Source organism: Ramularia collo-cygni (genome assembly GCF_900074925.1).
Source record: "Ramularia collo-cygni strain URUG2 genome assembly, contig: RCC_scaffold22, whole genome shotgun sequence".
Classification (NCBI taxonomy): domain Eukaryota; kingdom Fungi; phylum Ascomycota; class Dothideomycetes; order Mycosphaerellales; family Mycosphaerellaceae; genus Ramularia; species Ramularia collo-cygni.
Genome location: NW_019716276.1, coordinates 297,268 through 317,409, shown reverse-complemented (window position 1 = coordinate 317,409; position 20,142 = coordinate 297,268). Strand labels below are relative to the sequence as shown.

Genomic DNA, 20,142 nt, shown 5'->3' with positions numbered 1-20,142 from the left:
TTCTATGGCGACGCGTTTCCGCAATCCTGCCGAAGCAGGTTGTCCGGGGACTTTCTCCCAAGGTTGTGTGTGATTTGACAGAGTGCAAGACTCGTCTGTGTGTGAACCTTGATTGCGATTGTTGGAGCGAAGAGTTGAAAAAGGAAGGTGCGAACTCGAAGCCAGAATTTTCTATCATCGGGAAGCGCTTTAGTAAGCGGCGGTCCTCCGCGCTCAGGCAATCAGGCATCAACTATGCAGCCTTGAGAGCGAACATATCCTAACATATCCTGTACACTCTTAACAAATCATTGGTCGTGCCGTTTCCATCGTGGGAAGCTCAGCATACTCATTCATACTTTTCAAGGTGCTGTTATATTGATCGCGACAGTGGGCATCGATTCGCGTGTAGATCGCGTGAAAGCCAGCACTTTTCCATGAGGTGCGTGAGCGGTGCACGAACTTGTAACCTCACGCGTTGATCATTCACTCTCCACGACCCAAAGAAGCGATCAGAATAGAAGCTTCAGCTGTGAGAATCTCCAGCAAACAGATTGCTGTARGTACCTCTTCAATGCATGTGCGCTCGAGAAGAGCAGCACTTCAACACCTGCACCATGGCGTCCAACACTCCCTTCTCCAATGCAAGTCCTCACAAGTCGTCCAGCAACACCTGGCGTCCTGCCACTGGAGCAAATCGTATCAGCACCGGGTCCTCCACTCGCGCGCCTCTGCCGCCGCCCACGATGGCCTTTGCCAGCACCGCGAACAACCCAACCCAGGGCGACCTCAAAGGCGACGTCGAGGTCGCCAACCCGCCCACTGACAGCGTCTCCGCTCTTCGATTCAGCCCCACCGCCGACTATCTCTCCGTTTCCAGCTGGGACAATAACGTGCGCATCTACGAGGTCAAGGAGAATGGATCGACCGAGGGCAAGGCCATGTTCACACACGACGGACCAGCACTAGACACATGCTGGAGCCCGGTATGTTCCGTTGGATGGAGCTCCCTTTGTCAGGAATCGCAGCTAACGAAAGGTGCAGGATGGYACAAAAGTGTTCGGTGTCGGTGCAGACAAGGCCGGGCGCATGCTCGATCTGGGKGGAGATATTACAAAACCGACACAAGTGGCAGTACATGACCAGCCCATTCGCTGCGTACAGTCCTTCAACTCAAACGGGTCCCCCATGCTCGTGACTGGAGGCTGGGACAAAATGATCAAGTACTGGGATCTGCGTCAACAGACCGCCGTGGCAACGATCGATGCGAAGGAGCGTGTCTACTCGATGGATGTTCGTGGTGATCAGATGCTCGTCATTGGCACCGCAGAGCGCTGGATCCACGTTGTCGACCTCAAGAACCCCACTACATTCTTCAAGTCCATCCAATCGCCCCTCAAATGGCAAACACGCGTGGTCAGTACCTTCAGCGACGGCACCGGATTTGCAGTTGGCAGCATTGAAGGACGCTGTGCTATCCAGTACATCGACGACAAAGATTCTGGAAACAACTTCAGCTTCAAGTGCCACCGCCAAACGCCACCAAACGACCGCAACATCAGCAACGTCTTCGCCGTCAATGCAATCAGCTTCCACCCTATCCACGGCACATTCAGCACGGCAGGCAGCGATGGCACATTCCATTTCTGGGACAAGGACGCCAAGCACAGACTGAAAGGTTACCCAGAAGTTGGTGGAACCATCAGCGCGACAGCTTTCAACCGATCGGGCAACATCTTTGCTTATGCTGTGAGCTACGACTGGAGCAAAGGCTACAACTTCAACACCCCACAGACGCCAAACAAGATCATGCTACATCCTATCGTTGGTGACGAGTAAGTCGAATCAAAGTGCCAAATCGACAATGCTTGAGACACATGCTGACTTCTATGCTTTCCTCTCAGGTGTAAGCCGCGTCCCAAAACAGGTTAGCCGTTCGATCAACTCTTCACATGCGACATAGATGCTAACCTCCATACTTCGTCTAGGCGCCAAACGCTGATACTGAGTCTCATGTACGCTAATTTGCTTGCAAAAAGGCAACAAGTACAACCGAAACAAGAAGTAGTCGACTTTTCCTGGCTAAAGCGATGGCGTTACGGCGTTGGGATCAACACAGGGCGGGTCTGTCCTTCGAGGCATGATGTACATGATGGAATGCATCGTGCTAGACCCTTCTCTCAGAAACGATGTGGAATTGTCACCAGTGTCGAAATCCGATTCAGCCAGTGAACCTCAAGCGTCATATGAATGTCGGAGACATAAAAGGTCATTGCATCCACAATATCGACGTCTTAACGCGTCCAACTTTCCCTATGAGATCTGCCTATTGTTCTACGGTATCCTTGAATCTCAACACAGCATTACTCATCAGTAGCCCATCTTCACCCCCTGTCACGCAGGGTCTGATCTTTGTGAAATCATGGCTGTAGTCTGCCATCAACACCAAACCCGCCTCCTTGACACTCGACACCAGCGCGGGAACCAGCTCCAACAGGCGAGAAGTACAAATGAGGCCCATGAAGTTATTTTGCTGCGCAATCCGCACGGATTCTTTAATGGACATGTCCGTTCGGCCACAATTGCCAACAATATTCTGGCTGGCGCGACGCTGTGCGCCGCTGGTTGGTGCAACTCCTAGCTCGTTGCACAAGAGAATGGGGTCTATTTAGGAGGTCAGCGGAGCGTTGTATCACGGACCAGGACAGACTTACAGTTTGGCTGTTTCCAATTCAGCGCCGTGCATATGTCGGCATTATAGCTTGAAAACACGAAATTCCTCTGCGGTCCATCCTTGGACTCCCGCAGCTGCCTCGCATGATCGAACACGACCTTCAGGACCCCGTCGGCTACAACATTGATATTCTGCGTGGGGCCTAGTTGGAGCGCTTCTTCCTCTAAACGCGCAGGGTAGCAAACGTGGATCTCCAGGTGTAGGTCTGCTGGAAGCAAAGCCAGGACATCGGCCAGTGAGGTGTATGAGCGCGCGATCTGGCGCTGTGTGGAAGCCAGGTCGTCGCGGTCGATTCCTGCAGCTACAAGATCTTGTATCATGGTCTTCCCGCGCCCAGCTTCGAGTCCTGCGGCCTGGAATTCGCGATAGCTCAATCTACTTATAAGCAGATGCTTACTGCTGGGCAGTGCCCAGTCGTTGAACAGTACAGGGACGCCATCTCGAGTGACTTGGACAAATAATCTCATGAAATCTCCCGACAAACTGCTGCCAGTGATGAGATTGCTCGGGTGGTTGTCATACTGGCTGGTGGCTTTCCAGTAGGTTGCAAAGTGCGTAATCTCAAGTGGGATGCCATGGAAAGGAGTGACGACTTGGTATCGGAAACTGACACGGCCAATAGCACGTAGTCGAGGGTCGAATAGTTCCAAGTGCCACATCCCGGAGCTGCTGTTCTTGCCTGTGAAGACACGGCTCGAGGCGGCGGCGCGTGCGATGACTTTGCTTCCAAATGTTGGATATATGTCAAAGTCGAGGGTGAGAGTCTCAAGGTTTTCAATCTGGAATGAGATGGTCTTGAAGTCATCCTGAACAGGAAGCGGCAAGTTTCGCGGAATAAGGTCGGAAGACTTTGATGAAACGGTCAAACGAGCAGCAGGATACTTGCTGTCACCATAGAACTCAATTGCCGAACAGTCAAGGTCGCCGAAGGAAAGTAAGATGAAAGTCTTGGTAGTGTCGAGGAAGTTGTGGCCATATCGTCTGAGGGGAATTATAGGTGGTGGCAATGACAGCGATGGAATGTTCTCTGCATCAGGGATGGCAAGCGCGGGCGTACTTCCAGTGAGCATTGCCGGCGGTTGAGTTTCTCCCATTTGAACGTCGTTTCTGCTGGCTTTTCGTTCTGCTATGGCGGCGCATGCATGTGCAAGCAACTGCATGCAGTCCAGTTTGCCCTCCCACGCGGCGTAGTACATGGCAGAAAGATCCTTCTCGTCGATGGCAGCCGCATCGACGTCAAACTCTAAAAGTTGACGCAGGCATTCAAGGTGGCCTTCTGATGCTGCGTGGAATATCGGTGTCCATTGATAGAGCTTGTCAGGTTGATCCATGTCGACGCCGCAATCTTTCAACATGATGAGAATTTGGCTATCCCTTCCGAAGCGCGCGACAAGATGCTGCGGATACAGGCCTTCAGCATCTGGTATGATCTGTGGTTGAAACTGCAGGATGTTTTGCACAATAGGTACAGATCCGTACTGACAAGCAAGGTTCAATGGGATATGATCTGTGCTTCCTGTTGGATCAACAATGGCTCCAAATTGCAGCATAGCCTGGACGCTGGCAGCCTGTGAGCGAACGATTCCATGGATCAATGGTGTGAAATTGTCAAGATCCTTCACATCGACGCTGTCCCGAGCAGCCTCAACCAAGATCTTGATCATTTCGACCCTTCCGTGCATACAAGCGTAATGCAAAGGGAGGCGTCCGTATACGTCAGGCGCACAGATATTTGCACCCTTGGCCAGAGCTGCGTTTAAGATAGTCGTCTTTCCACTGACAGAAGCCTCGTGCATGCAGTTTCGCTCGTTGATTGAATCCGCGTAGTTGAAATCCACCAGCCCAGTTTCGCAGAGCACCTCCTGTGCACTGCTCGCCGCAGTGTTGACCGTATTGAGGAACACCCGGCTAATCCGCTCTCTCGCATCTTCACTTGTCGCGGTCCGCGCGGACCATTCTCGCACAAGTGCGGTATTTCCTGCATTGATTGCCTGAAGTACCTGCGTCTCAATCTCTTCGTCATGCCCTGCCGGCTGTGCTCTGTTCTCCAGTTCCACCGCAGGAGTGTATGCGATCTTTTCGCCTTCCGCCCAGGCCTGAAGCTCGAGCAGACCAGTGGTTGCTTGGTCGGAGAGGTCGCTAATAACATCCCGGTTGAAGCAAGGCTGCACATCAACGGCTCGGGACAGGTAAAGCTCCTTGGTTCGCGACTTTGATGTCTTGTMCCACTTCTTCAAGATTTTCGAAAAGGCAGTCTGGTTCACCTCTACGAATTGCTGCAGCTTGTCGAGGTCATTGCCAAACAGCCGAAAGCCTTCGTCCAGTGTGACATAGCTGGAGGACAGCTTCGACGCAGGAGTGGCACGCGACTGCAGGCCTCTTTTCTTATCCAGCAGCGTTCGCAGACGCAGTTTGAGCTCTGCTTCCTTTTGCAGGTAAAAGGTGTTGACTTTTTCCAATTCTCTCTCCAGGCGAAAGAAGAACGTTGCCTTGTTCGCCTGCAGCGAAGCTTGCGAGTCGCTGTTGCCATTGGCACTGCCCTTTTGTACCGCCGCGAGGACAGGCGTTGCGCTTAGTTTCTTGATGAGCTTCTTGAGCGCCTTGTAATCGACGAAGCTGGCAGCGTATTCCGGAATGTCCAGCTGCCGCTTCTGGATGTGCTTGCCGAACTTCATGGCCGGCGAAGCGGAGGTGGTGCGGAATCGACTGGCGTGGCTATCGGCTCAAGCTCAGGTGAATGTGGGTAGAAATTGGGACCCAGGTCGACATTTCGTCTGCTCAGGCATCGGCCTTTGTGTCGTAACCCATCGGCAGCGGCTCGAGGCAGCTCGGGAGGAATGATCGGTGGTATGAAATGGGTCGTTGCTGATGCTGTAAAAGCTTCCGAGCTCTCAGGTTCACGGCCTCTTTTTGCGAAAACCAGTCACATGCAATGAGCACGACGACAATGACACCCTGGTGGGGCTGAAAAGCACCTTCGCCCTTGACATCAGCCAATTTCGACGCTCGACAACCACATCCTCCAACGGTAGTGCAACGTGCAAAGCCGAAGCCTATCGCGACACCGCTGTCATGCACGTGTGCGCGAACGTGCCGCAAGTGCGGGAGAGCTAACGCACAAACTAGGTACCACAGCAGAGGAATGTGGATCAAGGAAGAGGCTGTGGATTGGTGAATATATGTGATTCTGCCCTGTACATTATCTCCAGGAACTATCCTTATGAACACGGCTACGTTGTCCGACAATAACCATCAGCAATTTCTCTCCTCCCTTATGCATTGCAGTTTTGGACGAACTGAAGTGACATCGACGTCAACTACYTGCATGACTACACAAGGTCTTAGGACGACTTCTGAAATTGGCCGACCTGCGAAGCAACTAAACGTGAGGTTCTTGTGTACAACACGTCCTCAAGCATCACTCGCTTGCTCCGGACATCGCTATCATCCGCACGGAAGGCCCACATCGAAACTACATCCGACGGAGACAAGTGTACTTCATTAATCACATGATTTTGATGCTGCCTGTCTACAGGAATGCAGGGCCGCTCATATCGGACCGCTGTGTACCAGTTCTGCTGCCGCCGGCTGGTATGACAGGCATCAATTCAACACCTCGAGCATCATCCTCAGAATCGGTTTCTTCCCATTGCTCACTTCCTGCTCCTGCTTGGGCGTGCCCTTGATTGGCTTGCATACTGCTCAGCCGACTCTGGACGTCTTCGATGCTCACAGGCCGACTGACGTTGGTGCGAGCCATCCTGGGACGGGTGGACTTGTGCATGCTGTCCGCGCTAACCAGGCTTTGAGGCTCACCGAGAAGACTCTTTCTACGGCGCTGGCTTCGAGACCCGAGTGGTGACGACCGATCCATTACTGTCGCGTTGACTTGTGATGATAGTGGTGATGAGGATCTTTCTCTCATACGTTTCTTCCAAGCTTGGACTGGTACGTCGCCTTCCCCTGGCAGCGCACGTCCACCAATCGAAGAGCCGCGCCGTGACACAGGTGGTGCTGGAGGTGGTGTAGGCGATGCTTCTCCCGGTAACACAAAATTCCTCTCATTGCKAGGCTTTGGTAAGTCGTGCACCCAATCATCGCTGTTGAGGGATTCCGACGTCGTACTGAACGCTGAGCTTGAGGCGCCTTCTGGTATGCGATCTTCGTCTGGAAATATCGTAGATCTCGTGAGTGCACGAGGGAAATTTGGGGCGAAAACAGACCGTACCCTCTGGCTGAAGCGTCGAGTATCATGGACCTGTGGATCTGTAGAGGAAGCCTCCGAGTAGTTCGTGGGAAGTTGTCGTGAACCTCTCATACTCCCAAACGAAGAGAGGTTGGTCGAAGCTCTTCCATTCAGTCYCGCATTTGCAGAGGATGATCCCCTAGAGCCATGTGCGAAAAGCGGACTCTGTATTCCACTTTTGCTCGCCCGATTCCTGATAAAAGACTGGCGCTTCTCATCAAGTGGGCGGTCGTCTTTGACACTATCACTGCGTCCCACCATCCTGATGGTGCTATTACGGATACCGCTTCGCCTGTAGCTCTTCCGGTTGGCTGTTTCTGGTAACGAGGAAGTGGGAAGCGACACGGCGGTCGATGGAGGTCTTGGAAACTCGCAGGGCAGCGTGGTCTGAGTTGACAACACGCTCGTCCCTCTAGTTGTGAAAGAACTCATACTGCTGGCTTCTCTCGTGGTTGATAGGCCCATGCTACTCCTTTGCCCTCGTTGCTTCGTACCGCGTCTTGAAGACGAATGTCTCGCCATTCCGCCGGCCGTCGTCCTTGTCATTCCAATACCGGCACTATTCCTGTTCTTGTCACGGAGCCTGTGTAGTGCTTGCTTGCTAGGAGAGACGTCCGATAGCTGTCTCGAGACTCTAGCAATCTCAGCAGGGATGGAAAAGCTGTCGTGTGGCGCAGACATGGCCACAGATGGTCGTCCCCATTCTGGAATGTTTGAGTCTGCCATGATCATCTCCTCTCCCACTCCCATCGATGATGCCATGCTATTTCTCGAGAACCTCTCAGWCCATCTCGACATCCTGTTTGCGCCTTGAGACGGTAGCTGCAGAGCAGCGAGTTGCGGCGGATCTTCTGAATTGATGTGTTGAGACGAAGGTGACACCCGAGCAGCCTCAGGTCCCGCGTGCTTTTCGACATCGCGGTACATTGATGTCGTGACGATGATCCCTTCTGGCTCAGGAGATGGCATGGGCCGAGAAATCGTGCTTTTCGGCGGGGTGAGCAAATCCGCCCTTCGCGCACGTCTACGTCGACAGTAGAAGAGCATGGAAACGATCAAAATCGCTGTGAGAACTACCGACAGAATGACTATTGCCACAATGGGTCCGATTTTGAGGCGTGTGGTGGAATTGGACGATCCGACAGCTGCGCCAGGAGAGTGCCCAGCGATGTTTGTTGAAGGAGGAAGACCCGTGGACGCGGTTGTTGAGCTCGTGGCCACAAGGGACGTAGAAGACATCGCTTTGCCCTGTATGTCGATTGTGAAGACCTGCGCTTGACTGCCTTTACCACCAGGCGGGCTTGMTAGAAGTGTGGCTTTAATAGTGGTATCCTCCAGGGACGTGGGTACCTTTCCCGAGATRTTTTGTGTATCGGCGTCGAAACTGAGCCAGCTCGTGGCTGTAGGGAATGTCACGCTGAGATCCAAATTATCCTGATTGAACAAGGAGTCATCAAAGTGGTATTCCAGCCATTCGCCTGCACGCGCCTCAATGGTTTTGACTTGGCCGTCGAAATACGATATGCTTCCCAGTATGACGTTGAGCACTGCAGTAGCAGAATTTCCGAGCTTGTCTACCACAGATACGGTGAGGTTCTGCGTAGTGGCATTTGCTGGTGCTTCCCCTTCAATTCTCAAGGTATCTGAATCGAGTTGTAGCCACGATGGCAGAGATGCCGTGACACTCTCAAGATCATCTGGCCTGATCCGAACATCGTTTCGAAACAACCCGTCCTTCAAGGTGGAGATAGTTATAGACTCCCCAGGGGTAATAGTCACGTCTTGCTGTTCTGGTACGAAAGCGAGCTGCTGCTTTGCAATAGCAATTGTGAAAGACGCACGTGTGCCCGCGAATCCGGGCACGTCAGAGGCGATAATGTCGATTGTCCAGGATTGCGGAAAAGCACTGAGATCGGGCGCGGTCCCAGAGAATGTCAACTGATCAGAGTCGAAGGTGAGCCACGAAGGGAGTGGAGTGCGATCAGACAGCGTAGCGTAGTAATATAGCTTGCGTTGAACAATGTCGATAAAGGAACCTTGCTCGAAGTCGAATTTGAAGTCTGTCGAGGGCAGAAGAGTCGCCACAGCAGGCTCGCTAGACGAAAGATTGATAGTGGCCGCGAGTTGCTCGCTTATATCTCCTGCCAAAAGCGGTGCCGGATTTCCTGAGGTGACCAATGTGCATGGCATCCGCACCGCACCGGAGGAATCGGCTGCTATAAGGCTAAAAGCGGCGGATCCCTCATCCGCCTGTCCTGGTGTACCCTCAAGAGTCCTCGTCACGCCGTCAAATGTAAGCCATGCTGGCTGGCCTTCCAAGCTATACACGAGACTCTCTGGAGTTTGTGCGTAAGTCGAATCGGAGAGTCGGAAGCTATATGGCTGCTCGACTCGGGCCACGGTGGGAACTTGGGAGTTGAACGGAAAGTTCACGACAGGTGCTGCCCTCGCTACCATGAAACATGCGTTCAATGCACAGCAGATCCCGGCGAGAGCTCGTGCGTGGTTCTTCGCCATATCCACCTAAGTTGGAGTGCATTAGCAAGGAATTGCATCTCACGTTGATGTGTACTGACCTGCTAGAACGACTTGCCTTTTGACTGCTCTCTGTCTTTTCCTTTGCGTCTGGAGAGAAAAAAATTCCATGTCGAAACTTTGAGAGTGCGATGCGTAAAGGGCGCGTGTAACGCGTAAAGTGGTGAAATGCAGGGCCCTTGCTGTAGGTGGCTCAGTCGGAATGTCTCAACTGGGGAAGCAAGGGGTCGACTGAAAAGGAACTTGCCAGAGATATGAACAAGAAAAGTATGAAATCTCACTCTACCACCTACATTTGAGTGCCCATGGCATAGACGTGACGCTTCTCTACGTGTGGCACAAAGTCCTTGTAGTCTGAGAACCGATTCCAGCTTGCAACAAGAAATGCATGCTTCGAGGCAGAGCAGTCGCCGTGGGAAGATAAGGTACTCTTCAGAACGCCGCCTCATGCTGAAAGATCCAGATATGGCTCGGACTTTGAGTTGCACTGAAGCTTACACTCTGTGTGCCATACGCGATTGAAGATTGCGTGAAGCCCCGGGACAGTCCTACAAACCACCACCATCATGTCCAGATCTTCGGCTGTGTGATGCGGATACACCCTCACGACGCCTTGTCGACTCCATGCACACACGGCCGCCAGCGTGCGCTTCGAAATGACATTAGTTGCGTGTAAGCAGGAGGCCCCTTGGTGGCGGAGGATTGCGCTGTTCGTTGAATCACACCAGAGGACCGAGGTGGCTCGGCAAAACTCCGTGGGAATACTGTGTCGTGTTGCTTTGTCGATCCCTCAAGAGCTTCAGGCATTGGTGTCCTGGAATCCTGGATGGTTCGTGAGATGCAGCGCTTCCAGCCAGTGAGGCACGCGCTGTCTGGTACTTTGTGAGCCGACGTGTAGAGAAATGTGTTCGCCCTCATGCTGTATTCGACTGTTCGAAGCAGACTACAAGATTGCAGAGGAGTATTGGAAAAAGCGGATCACTGTCAATTTGTTGGCTGGTGTCACCTTCGAGTGGTCGGACTTGCCATTTGACGTGAGCCTCTTCCTCCAGGCTCACGCCAACCGCATCTGGCACGGAGTGCATATTTAGCTTCGATTTTGCCGTTTAATCCAAGCAATTTCCAAGCAATATCGCGCCTGGGCACGTGTTGGCACGCTCTCGGCGCGTGCTTGGTAGGCCGTTTGCCAAACTCTGTTATCAGCGCCGATCTCGATGATCTCGACGACAGCAGCTCCCTCCTCGTCAGGCGCCGATCACCGACAACCTCCAAATGGCCGAGTCTGAGCAGGACACATTTACCGTGGACGAAGATCTCGTACAAAGCCCAACGCTCTCGACCCCTTCAACAAGTGCGCATGACTTCGATGGACTGATCGAGACAAAGTTGATACTCCACCAAGACCTGAAAAGTGGAAATGGTGGTAGAGTGTGGCAGGCTGGAGAGATACTCACAAAGTGGCTCCTACGTACAAAACGCGAGACGCTCCGTAAGGCTTCTATGTTTGTTCACCTGACTCTCTCTCTGGCACATTCGCCATCGCAAACGGCTGATAGTTATGTTTGCAGCGTAGAGTTGGGCTCCGGGGTGGGATTCTGTGGGTAAGCACGTTAGGATCACGTMCAAAAGTGTTCCCGCGCTGAGGTGTTCCAGGCTGGCCATAGCCGTGGGGTGCCAACCCGAAAACGCCATTTACATCACCGATCAACAAACAATGATTCCTCTGATGCAGCGCAACATAGATCTCAACAACCTGGGAGACAAGGTGAAAGCTTGCGTTTACAACTGGGGCGAGCAACCCGATAGCGAGCTCCCTTCGCCGCCGGACGTAGTCCTTGCTGCGGATTGTGTATATTTTGAGCCGGCGTTCCCTCTCCTGCAACAGACACTGCGAGATTTGATTGGCCCATCGACAGTGTGCTACTTCTGTTTCAAGCGGCGGAGAAGAGCCGATATGCACTTTCTCAAGGCCATCAAGAAGCAGTTCCAAGTGGAGGATGTGAAAGACGACCCAGATCAGCCGAGTTACGCTCGCGAAAACATCTACTTGTAAGACGGCGTCCCGGCGCGAGGGTTCAAATGCTGACGCGACTCCAGGTTCACAATCCGGCGTAAGCCTGAACGCTGAGGTCTCAGGGCGTTGCCGGCCAACTCTACAGGGGCACTGCATTGTGGCAATGCTGTACGCGGGCGGCGCGGTAACAGTAGTGACCGACTTTTCTTTCTTCGTGTAGAGGTACCTGATCGTTATCTTTGAGGCCATCATGCAAAAGGGATGGGCCTCATCTGCCAACACGTATCTCCCATCTGCTTACCCTCGCGCCACTCCATGTAATGCGGAGCTGATCATGTTACATTTACGCGCGGCAGCACGTTCACGGATGTGCGTTACCACTGGTGACATGTGCTCGAGGTGGGAAGGAAGACGTGGGATGGGAGTGATCGTCGACCGGAGTCCGTGTGAATCGTGATTGATCAGACACCGGGACGAATCTCTGCCATGAAAACCGCGCTCTTGCGCGAAGGAGTGACCCGAGCACTAGCCGTCGTGTGCACTCGCGTGAGACGGGGAACGAAGACTGTGCATTTACCCTGCGAGGCACTGTGTACTGTTGTCTATGTATACCTACCGGGGAACTCTAGACGTGATTGACCAACGGATCGCGCGGACGAGCGTGGCCGGCATTTGCCCAAGCGATCTCGCAATCCGTAAGCGCAGCTTGTCTAGGGACCACGCCGTGTGCCGTGCTATCCGTGACTTGCGCTGCCTCGTGAAACTCTGCGAGTCGCAAATGACGAATGCTCCTACGCGGAATTACAAAGCCGCATTGATCGCACCGGAGTGATCAACAAGGCGTCCTTTGTGATTGCGGCGATCATCGTCAAAGAGCAAAGGCCAAGCTTCGAGTTGGTCTTTGAGTGCGCCCGCTTGTTTCTTAGCTGCAGCTGATAAAGCGCGGGCCTACGGGGTGTCTTGGAGCGTGGAGCGCCTCGATGCTCGACTTTCAAGGTTGCTTTCTCGGTTCCCTCGGCGTCGGCTTGGACTTTCTGGGCGCGCCGCCGCTAATCTTTTGAGTTCGCTGAGGTGTGCATCCGACATCGTCTTTAAGCCTGGCCCCTCCCCACTTCCTTCATCTCTCCCAACTGTCACCACCATATACCATGGATTCCCAGACCAAGTCCATGTGCGGACGAAGTCCTTGCTCACACAAGCTTCTCAGCCACTGAGCCTCCTCCACATCACCTTGCCCTGCTCGTGCACAGCCCGAGCAAGCATCAAGGTTGCCAAGGCCGCACCCGTTTCCTTACAATCAACACTCACAATACTCCGCCGCTCTCTTACTACTCTGTAAGATTTGAACCGACCTCTCGAGACACCAGAAACCGTCGCAACGATGCGGATCAACTGCTTCCGTGCCAGCTCCGGCAAGAGCGACCCCGATGATGAGCCTGCTCCAAGAGCGCCAACCAAGAAGTATGTTCGGCGCAGCGCCAGCGGCCAGTCAGCCGTATCACGTTGTAGCACTGCTTCGAATGCCAGCATTTCGAGGCTCCCACCCTGCAAAGGAATGGGCGACCCCAAGATCGAATCACTCATGATGGCCTTACCGGAAGAGCCCAGACCCAGCAAGTGTATGCGGTTGAGTCGGCCGGGCGTCTATTCGGACATAGTGCAATCAATGAAGGAGAACAAGGGCTGCCGCGACTGGAAGAACTTTCCGGTCTTCTACGACCTTGAGGTTGACATGTCCAAGTCGGCAGAAGATTACGCGCGAGCTGTGCGAGGCAGGACTGCCGAGTACGAAAGGACTGGACGCCGACCATCCCACATTGGCACCAGCAAGGATTCAATCTTCCTCGGAGGCGTCGACATGATCGGGTGAAAGACGTTCGCCATGTTCTCCACCAAGCTCAGGCTTTGGAATGTCACTCTGGCTCTCGTCAACACGACACAGATCTGTCCAACGCGCTGGCTGTACTCAATACAGCAAAGCGAAATCGCGATGTCGGCACTACCCAGTTTGCGGGCAAAACCAACCTCTCGTCATGTCTTGCCTCGTTCCCCAACCAATTCTTGCGATGACGGTTGGACTGAAAGGCTTGGCCAATACGATGCTGTCGTCCCACCACAAAGGGAGAACCCACGAAGAAATCACTAATTACGACGATGCCGACGCCACCGGCAGTTGAGTTGAGGCACAGAGCCTCCTACGATGATCGCGCTGTTTGGTTCTGCCTAAACGGTCGCGCATACCCGATGCCGATATTCACCCATGGTACGAGCTAGCCACGATCCCACAACTTAGGTAGTTCTATAGAACAGGACCGGCGGCTCTACCTGACGCGAATCGAGGAATCGCGTTGAATCAGGGTGGCCTGAATTCGACCGGAAACCCATCCTTGTTGATCGATGGTGGGGACGTGCCACGCTGGCCCACGCATCGGTGCGCTGTCATCTATCGCGACCGCTTCATCGACATACACGGCAAAGCTCTCGAGACGAGCAAGACAGCGACCTGTCGACGACATGCACGTAGCATGCACAATAGCTGAATTCGCATAATGCACTAATAGCAATGCGCCCGGTGTCCATTGGACTCTCAGGTTCCTTGCACAGAACAACGCCGTTCTGATAGCTTTAGTAGGATCGTCTAGCAGACGTTCCATGGGATGAGATGGGTTCGAGTAACCAATCTAGGAGTTCGAAAGTACACTGTAATTTTTACGTATCTTGATATGAGACTATGAAATACCCGAATCATCTCCACACGACATTCACTCGGTCATTCAAGTCGTTGAGAGGTTCGACTGCTGCTTCGTTGTGTACAAGGACAGGCAAATTGAAGCTTGCCGGCTCTCCTCATACTCAAGTGACGACTATGCTCGTGGACGGGTAGCTGTAACCATCAGAATAAGCTCTGGCTGCAGAGACTCACATTTCTCGTTGGATTATAAGAGTTGGATGTCTTGTCGAACCAGGTTACCATTCTCGCTGTCGTGCTTGTAGAGACAACGGCAACCTTCCACAGTTTCACTGGCCCTTGATACGTACTTTATCTAGGTAGTGACTTCAAAGTTCAATCCATGTTTCTGTCGATCATCTTATGTCAGCCAGCAGTTGCAGCCGTCAACACTTCGTAACTTTGGATCGCACCAAACTTCATCTTTCGATCCACAACACGCTCACAATGCTTCCACGACCTCGCCTACAAATCGCCAACGTGCGCAGTCTCCTCCATCGGCAACATGTCCCCCGCCGAACAATCGTCGCTGCGCCCAGACCCAACTCCGGACCTCTAATGGAACGACGATCCGATCGCGAACTACCGACTATTGCAAACACCAACCGCAACGGCTGGATACGCACGATCCCGCTCTTCGCCCTCATCGTCGTGGGATCCGCACTTGCCATCTTCAACTACCAAAAGACCAGCAGCTCGGTGGTGAGCAGTACACTATATGCTGTACGCACGAATCCCGAGGCACGCGCGATTCTGGGAGATGAGATCTACTTTGCAAGTCAGATTCCTTGGATAGCTGGAGAGTTGAATCAGATGCAGGGGAGAATCGACATTAGTTTTTGGGTCAAGGGGACAAAGGGCAAGGGAAAGATGCGGTTTAAAAGTGAGAGGAAAACAAGGATGGGAATTGTGAGTGATGGGTTGCCTTGGGACAGAATCGGCAATGGCTAATGGTTCAACAGTTTGAGACGGTAGAATGGAGTCTGGAGCCCGAAGGTGGTAAAAAGATCTCATTGCTTGAAAACGAGGGCAGAGATCCGTTCCAGAAGAAGACGGATTACGACTAGGACGTTCATTCAACTCTTCGCCCGCCAGAAGGATAGATCCGAGACCGGTGCATGGAGGCTGTGCATCCCCCCTCCGTCGTAGACTGCTGCGAATACGCCCTCCAACTGAGAGGGAAAGTTGACTAAGTAAGACGTCATTTCCATCTAATGCCCTTATACGGGACACGGATGATGCCAGCCTTGAGAGCAACCGCCACAAATGATATCGGCTAAAGAGACTCAGGTCACTGTTAGAGTTTCGCAGGGAGACACGCGAAATGAATCAAGTCAAGCATCGTATTGATTGCAACTTGGAGCATTATCCTCAATTATGTAACTACATACACAGCAACAAGATCAGACTGCTTGCAGAAAGCAGTACGAGGGCCGAATTTTGCTTCTCTCGACTAGCACCAGATAAAGTCGTTGGGCCAGGAGCGGATGACGACCATCTGGATGAGGTTGATGCACTCGACAACACGACTGAGGGGAGTGTCGAACTCGTCCGCACTCGAGCTGTATGAGGTCTGACAACGCCAAGTCCGCCTGGTCCGACCGTGAATGTAGCGTTTTGTATGACGGCCGCATCGCCACCCATCGAAAGCGTAGTTCCGCCCACGCTGATTGCAGTGTGCTCGCCCGTAAGCATGACAGCAGTGACCGTGTGGCTCCCAGCTGCCAACACAACTGCTTGACCTGGCTTCTCGTTGGCGATAACGACAGATGGAAGGGCCGTCTCAAGTGATGTCCTGCTTTCCTGGGAGGCGAGCACGACCCCTTTTGTGCCCTTTGTGAGAACCGGACCGCTGACAGTTGCAACAGGACCTCCGATTGACAGAGTTGCGGTACCGATTTGTACTGCTTCAGAATGCCCCTTGACCGATGTCGCGGATAGAGTAAAGCTGCCAGAGGCTACGACATATGCTGTCCTGGTTGCGGTTGGCTTCCGTAGAGTAGATGCGGTCAAAGTGGCATCTCCTACGACGAGACTCTCAGGGTTTACACTAAGCTGCATGCYGGACACTGACGCGCCAAGGGTTGATATCTCGGACATTCCTGGAATGAGAGGTCCTCTAGATATCGTTGCGTTGTTGCTTTGGCATAGCTTCGTATCGTCTGGAATAATGGGAAAGTCGATGATCTCCACAGGCCCTCCCCCCACAAGCCATTGAGCGTCGCCGACGACGTGCACAGAACTGCCGCATTGTCGAAGAATCTCACGATCATCAATATCTTCGATATTGGTATCCTGGTACAGTATTCTGCAGTCGCTAGGCCGGAGGGTACAGGGCCGGGCTGTGAAGGTGGGCGTTAATGTCGCAGTTATACTACCCGAGAGTGTAGAGACCCCAGTGAATGTAGCTATTTTCGGGCGGACGTTCGTGCGGGGCGTACCGTCGCACAATGAATATGTAATAACGCTCGAAGGATAGATCGTCGAGGTCCTAGTCCAGTCCGTACTCAACGAGCTCCAGCTCGACGTGATGGACCACGTTCGACCCGCAACTTGGGCATTCCAAAACGATGCTGATTGATTGCGCCAGGTAGCAATCTCCGACCAGCATTGCATGGCCTGGCTCATTGCCTGTGCTGCTGTGCTGACTCTCGGAGTGGCGGTGAAAACATTGTTGTGTAGTGGATAGTTCGATGTCAACGACGCCGTGTAGTGTGACGCATCTGAAGCTCGGGGCAATGTGGAAAATGTTGTATCTCTTGGCCGGGCGGAGACTCGAGGTTCGCCCATCTCAGTGATATGTGGTCCTAGGCCTTGGAGGATGAAAGCATTGAAAGCATCCTGCGTTAGTGTCGATGCACTCGCTGTCAAATCTGTTGATGGCGAGCCCGTTGAAAGGGGTGTATTTGTGTACACTGTGCTCCCATTAGCGAAAAACTCCGTGGTTGATATTGATGGTCGTACAAGTCAACGCAGTCACTTTGCTCGCCAACAGCAAAGGGAGAAGCGGCGAGACATGCATGGTTATATAATCGAACAAGGAGAAATGCAAGGTCTGCGAATCATGAATTGGCGACCAACCCGAGAGCAGCTTCAACAATGACAGAATCTCCCAATGAAGGGGCCATGGCGTTTAAGACCGAGTCAAGATGTCGAGTGTAGGAAGCGCCAGCGTATTCGAATGGCACAGTAGAAGTGGATATGTGCAAAGTGCAAACACCTCGCCATTGCCAGCTTTGCCTAGATCGGGACAGCGACCATGGCTAATGGCAGTGCTCATTGGAAGTTGAGCGGACAGCTGCATGTCCTGGCGACAACACTGAAGACCGTCCACTAGGAAGCTGCTGTAGCCGCCAGGGTGACTGCAAGGATGCAGAAGTCCGGAGCCATCTCTGCAGGCAGCAAGGGTCTATACCTCCATGATACTTGAGGCGCGATCATGTTGAGGGACTGTGGAAGACAACCGAAGCCTTCAAGGTTGTGGGAAATGTAGGTTAATACGTATATATAGGTATAAGGTAAGGTAGCCCGGAGAGGCGGGAGAAGGGCGGGCGGAGACGAGTCCGCGAACTAGTGTTGTCCCACGAATAGATTACCTGTCGCCGATGTTGGTCAATCTTCTCCCTGCCAACACCTGCAACATCACGCCCCCGGAACAGCGATGGAGAAGGTCATTCGACGTGCCGAGCGGGCGTCGCGATACGTTTCCAAGGTCAAGGCCAGGGAAAAGGCACTGGAGGAGTGGGGAGCAGCATGGGAGCGGCGACAAAACCAGGAGCGGGTGAGACGCGATGAGAGCCGTCGCATGATGCAGGCACGACTCAATCGGCAGGAGGACTGGCAGAGAGGCGCTCTGGCGCCACGGCGCGATGTGGGCGAGCAGGCGACGAGATACGGTTCGGTCTCGGTCTACAACATCCAGATGACCGAGCTTGATCCCAAGTTGCGGCCCACATTCATTGGTTACAAGCCTGGCGACCGCGTTGTCATCACTCATGGCCGCGACAAGGGCAGGATTGGGGTTGTCGGCGATGTGGACTACGACAAGGGCGGGGTGCAAGTCAAGGACCTCAACATGATCGACGTTCACATTCCAAACTGGATGAAGGAGCAGAATGGCGAGGCGCGCGATGTATTCACCGTCGCACAGATGATCCCACACGACCACGTCAAACTGGTCTATCCTCTACCAGACCCCGAGACGGGCATCTACCGAGATGTCATCATCGAGCGGGTTGTTTCGGTCAGCGATCACAAGGGCGGCCCTGCCAGGCGTATGATACCCGGCACCAACACTATCATTCCATGGCCTGTGTCCGCCGAAGAGGATTGGCCCGACAACGAGAGTGACACCATGCGTATTTCGGTTGAGGAGCAGACGTTCAGACCCACCCTGATTCGTGCTCCGATGCCCATGTCAGTCATTGATGAGTTACGAGGGAAGTACAGCAAATTCAGAACACGGCATGACTATGACTATCGGGCCAGGAAAGAGGCCGAAGCTGCAGCTACAGAGGGCAGGAAGGGTCTTATTAGGACCATGCGGACGCCGCTGCAGGAGCTGGCAGAGTCGCGGGCACAGCAAAAAGCGGCAGAGGCCAAGGAGCTCACAAACGAGCAGCTCGCGAAAATTGGCGAGGTCATTGCGCAGGAGCAGGAGAGGACGGACACCTTCGCCAAGGCGCTCGCACAGGAGCAATCACAATCACAATAAAATATGTAAGATATGCGCTGTACAAAATTGAATCTTCGGCTACACTGTCGACGAGACATCCTTCTCCTGCCGGCCTCTTTTCCATTCCAGGGCGATCTGCTCGTATGTCAGGAACTCTACCTCGTTCTCCCCAAAGCTTTGCACCCAGATCAAGAAACGCTGAATCATACCAATGACATGAGCCATTCCGCTGGTCTCGGGATGCAGGATGATACTGAAAATAGTCATGTCTTCTCTCCCATCCGCAATCTCGGACCGCAACCACTCAAAACGATCCATCCACATGCGTTCGACAACCCGGACGTCCACATATCCCTGCGAGTTGGGGGTGTTGGGAAAGAATTGTAAAGGCGTAGCATCTTCCATACTAGAGAACCGATCAGCATAATCACTGGACCATCAAAGGGGCTATACATAGCAGAACTTACTACCAATTCGCAGGCACCTCGACCAGGTCCGATTTTGGCAATGCATTGAAGTCGGGACTTGGCTTCATCCAATCTGCTGCTTTCGCAGACGGGTTGAAGTCAATCGGAGCTATCGGCGCTGGATCTTTTGGTAAGAAGTACGGCACACTATCAAAGTGCGACAAGGAAGAATCCCAGAGGAATTCATATTCCTGCAAGAGAGAAATCGTCCGCTCCTTGAGCTGGTAAAGAGGAGCTCGGTATCCTCGAGGCCGTTTCCCAGTCAAGTCTTCCACGAGTTTGATGCACTTGAGCAGCACATCTCTTTCCTGCTCGGCTGTCATCTGGCTGGCACTCTCATGGGCGTAGCCATGTAATGCGATTTCTGCACCGGAATCGATGATATCTCGGGTCTGCGTTGGAAATGTTTCAATGGAATGGCCGGGGATACACCAAGTCACTTTATCCGCTATATCAAGCTTCTTGAACAACTTCAAGAGCCGACCCACACCAACTGTGGCACTGAAATAACCGGCGCTATAGTCTGCGGTGCTGTTGTTGTCATGTTTCCCTGTTCCTAGCCATCCAGAGACGGCGTCAAAGTCAATGGACCACGCTATCTTGATCTTGTTCTTGTGTGGATGCATCTTGTATGTGCGAGAGATGGATAATGTGAGAATTATGAAGATGAGGTAGATAAACCATTCGAAGAGAGGCCGATGACGAGGTACAGTAATGCCAAGGCGTTCGCCTATACTCCTCCAATGCTGCAACCATGCATGTAT

At 53.1% G+C, this 20,142-nt stretch overlaps 9 protein-coding genes; 5 read left to right on the top strand and 4 right to left on the bottom strand.

Annotated features, from left to right (window-relative positions):
- Positions 1-596: 596 nt before the first annotated feature.
- RCC_10446 (probable nuclear pore complex protein (SonA)) lies at positions 597-1,981 on the top strand (the record flags this gene model as incomplete). XM_023775674.1 has 4 exons in its annotated part: positions 597-965; positions 1,024-1,814; positions 1,884-1,906; positions 1,968-1,981. The coding sequence occupies 4 exons, from the start codon at positions 597-599 to the stop codon at positions 1,979-1,981; spliced, it is 1,197 nt and encodes a 398-aa protein (XP_023631442.1).
- Positions 1,982-2,305: 324 nt separating this feature from the next.
- Positions 2,306-5,388, bottom strand: RCC_10445 (related to Nuc-2 protein; the record flags this gene model as incomplete). XM_023775673.1 has 2 exons in its annotated part: positions 2,306-2,643; positions 2,694-5,388. 2 exons carry the CDS (start codon positions 5,386-5,388, stop codon positions 2,306-2,308), a joined length of 3,033 nt encoding a protein of 1,010 aa, XP_023631441.1.
- Positions 5,389-6,242: 854 nt separating this feature from the next.
- RCC_10444 (uncharacterized protein) lies at positions 6,243-9,476 on the bottom strand (the record flags this gene model as incomplete). Its single annotated transcript, XM_023775672.1, has 1 exon — positions 6,243-9,476. The coding sequence occupies one exon, from the start codon at positions 9,474-9,476 to the stop codon at positions 6,243-6,245; it is 3,234 nt and encodes a 1,077-aa protein (XP_023631440.1).
- A 1,290-nt stretch (positions 9,477-10,766) lies between these two features.
- On the top strand, positions 10,767-11,622 carry RCC_10443 (related to putative N2,N2-dimethylguanosine tRNA methyltransferase; the record flags this gene model as incomplete). XM_023775671.1 has 4 exons in its annotated part: positions 10,767-10,996; positions 11,063-11,095; positions 11,148-11,543; positions 11,592-11,622. The coding sequence occupies 4 exons, from the start codon at positions 10,767-10,769 to the stop codon at positions 11,620-11,622; spliced, it is 690 nt and encodes a 229-aa protein (XP_023631439.1).
- A 1,267-nt stretch (positions 11,623-12,889) lies between these two features.
- Positions 12,890-13,378, top strand: RCC_10442 (uncharacterized protein; the record flags this gene model as incomplete). The annotated part of the gene is made up of 1 exon (XM_023775670.1): positions 12,890-13,378. The coding sequence occupies one exon, from the start codon at positions 12,890-12,892 to the stop codon at positions 13,376-13,378; it is 489 nt and encodes a 162-aa protein (XP_023631438.1).
- A 1,305-nt stretch (positions 13,379-14,683) lies between these two features.
- On the top strand, positions 14,684-15,303 carry RCC_10441 (related to FMP35 Found in Mitochondrial Proteome; the record flags this gene model as incomplete). XM_023775669.1 has 2 exons in its annotated part: positions 14,684-15,145; positions 15,199-15,303. 2 exons carry the CDS (start codon positions 14,684-14,686, stop codon positions 15,301-15,303), a joined length of 567 nt encoding a protein of 188 aa, XP_023631437.1.
- Positions 15,304-15,619: 316 nt separating this feature from the next.
- Positions 15,620-17,258, bottom strand: RCC_10440 (uncharacterized protein; the record flags this gene model as incomplete). XM_023775668.1 has 2 exons in its annotated part: positions 15,620-17,151; positions 17,201-17,258. The coding sequence occupies 2 exons, from the start codon at positions 17,256-17,258 to the stop codon at positions 15,620-15,622; spliced, it is 1,590 nt and encodes a 529-aa protein (XP_023631436.1).
- A 639-nt stretch (positions 17,259-17,897) lies between these two features.
- On the top strand, positions 17,898-18,950 carry RCC_10439 (related to ribosomal protein YmL40, mitochondrial; the record flags this gene model as incomplete). Its single annotated transcript, XM_023775667.1, has 1 exon — positions 17,898-18,950. One exon carries the CDS (start codon positions 17,898-17,900, stop codon positions 18,948-18,950), a length of 1,053 nt encoding a protein of 350 aa, XP_023631435.1.
- A 39-nt stretch (positions 18,951-18,989) lies between these two features.
- On the bottom strand, positions 18,990-20,004 carry RCC_10438 (related to polysaccharide deacetylase; the record flags this gene model as incomplete). XM_023775666.1 has 2 exons in its annotated part: positions 18,990-19,317; positions 19,379-20,004. The coding sequence occupies 2 exons, from the start codon at positions 20,002-20,004 to the stop codon at positions 18,990-18,992; spliced, it is 954 nt and encodes a 317-aa protein (XP_023631434.1).
- Between the last annotated feature and the right edge of the window lie 138 nt (positions 20,005-20,142).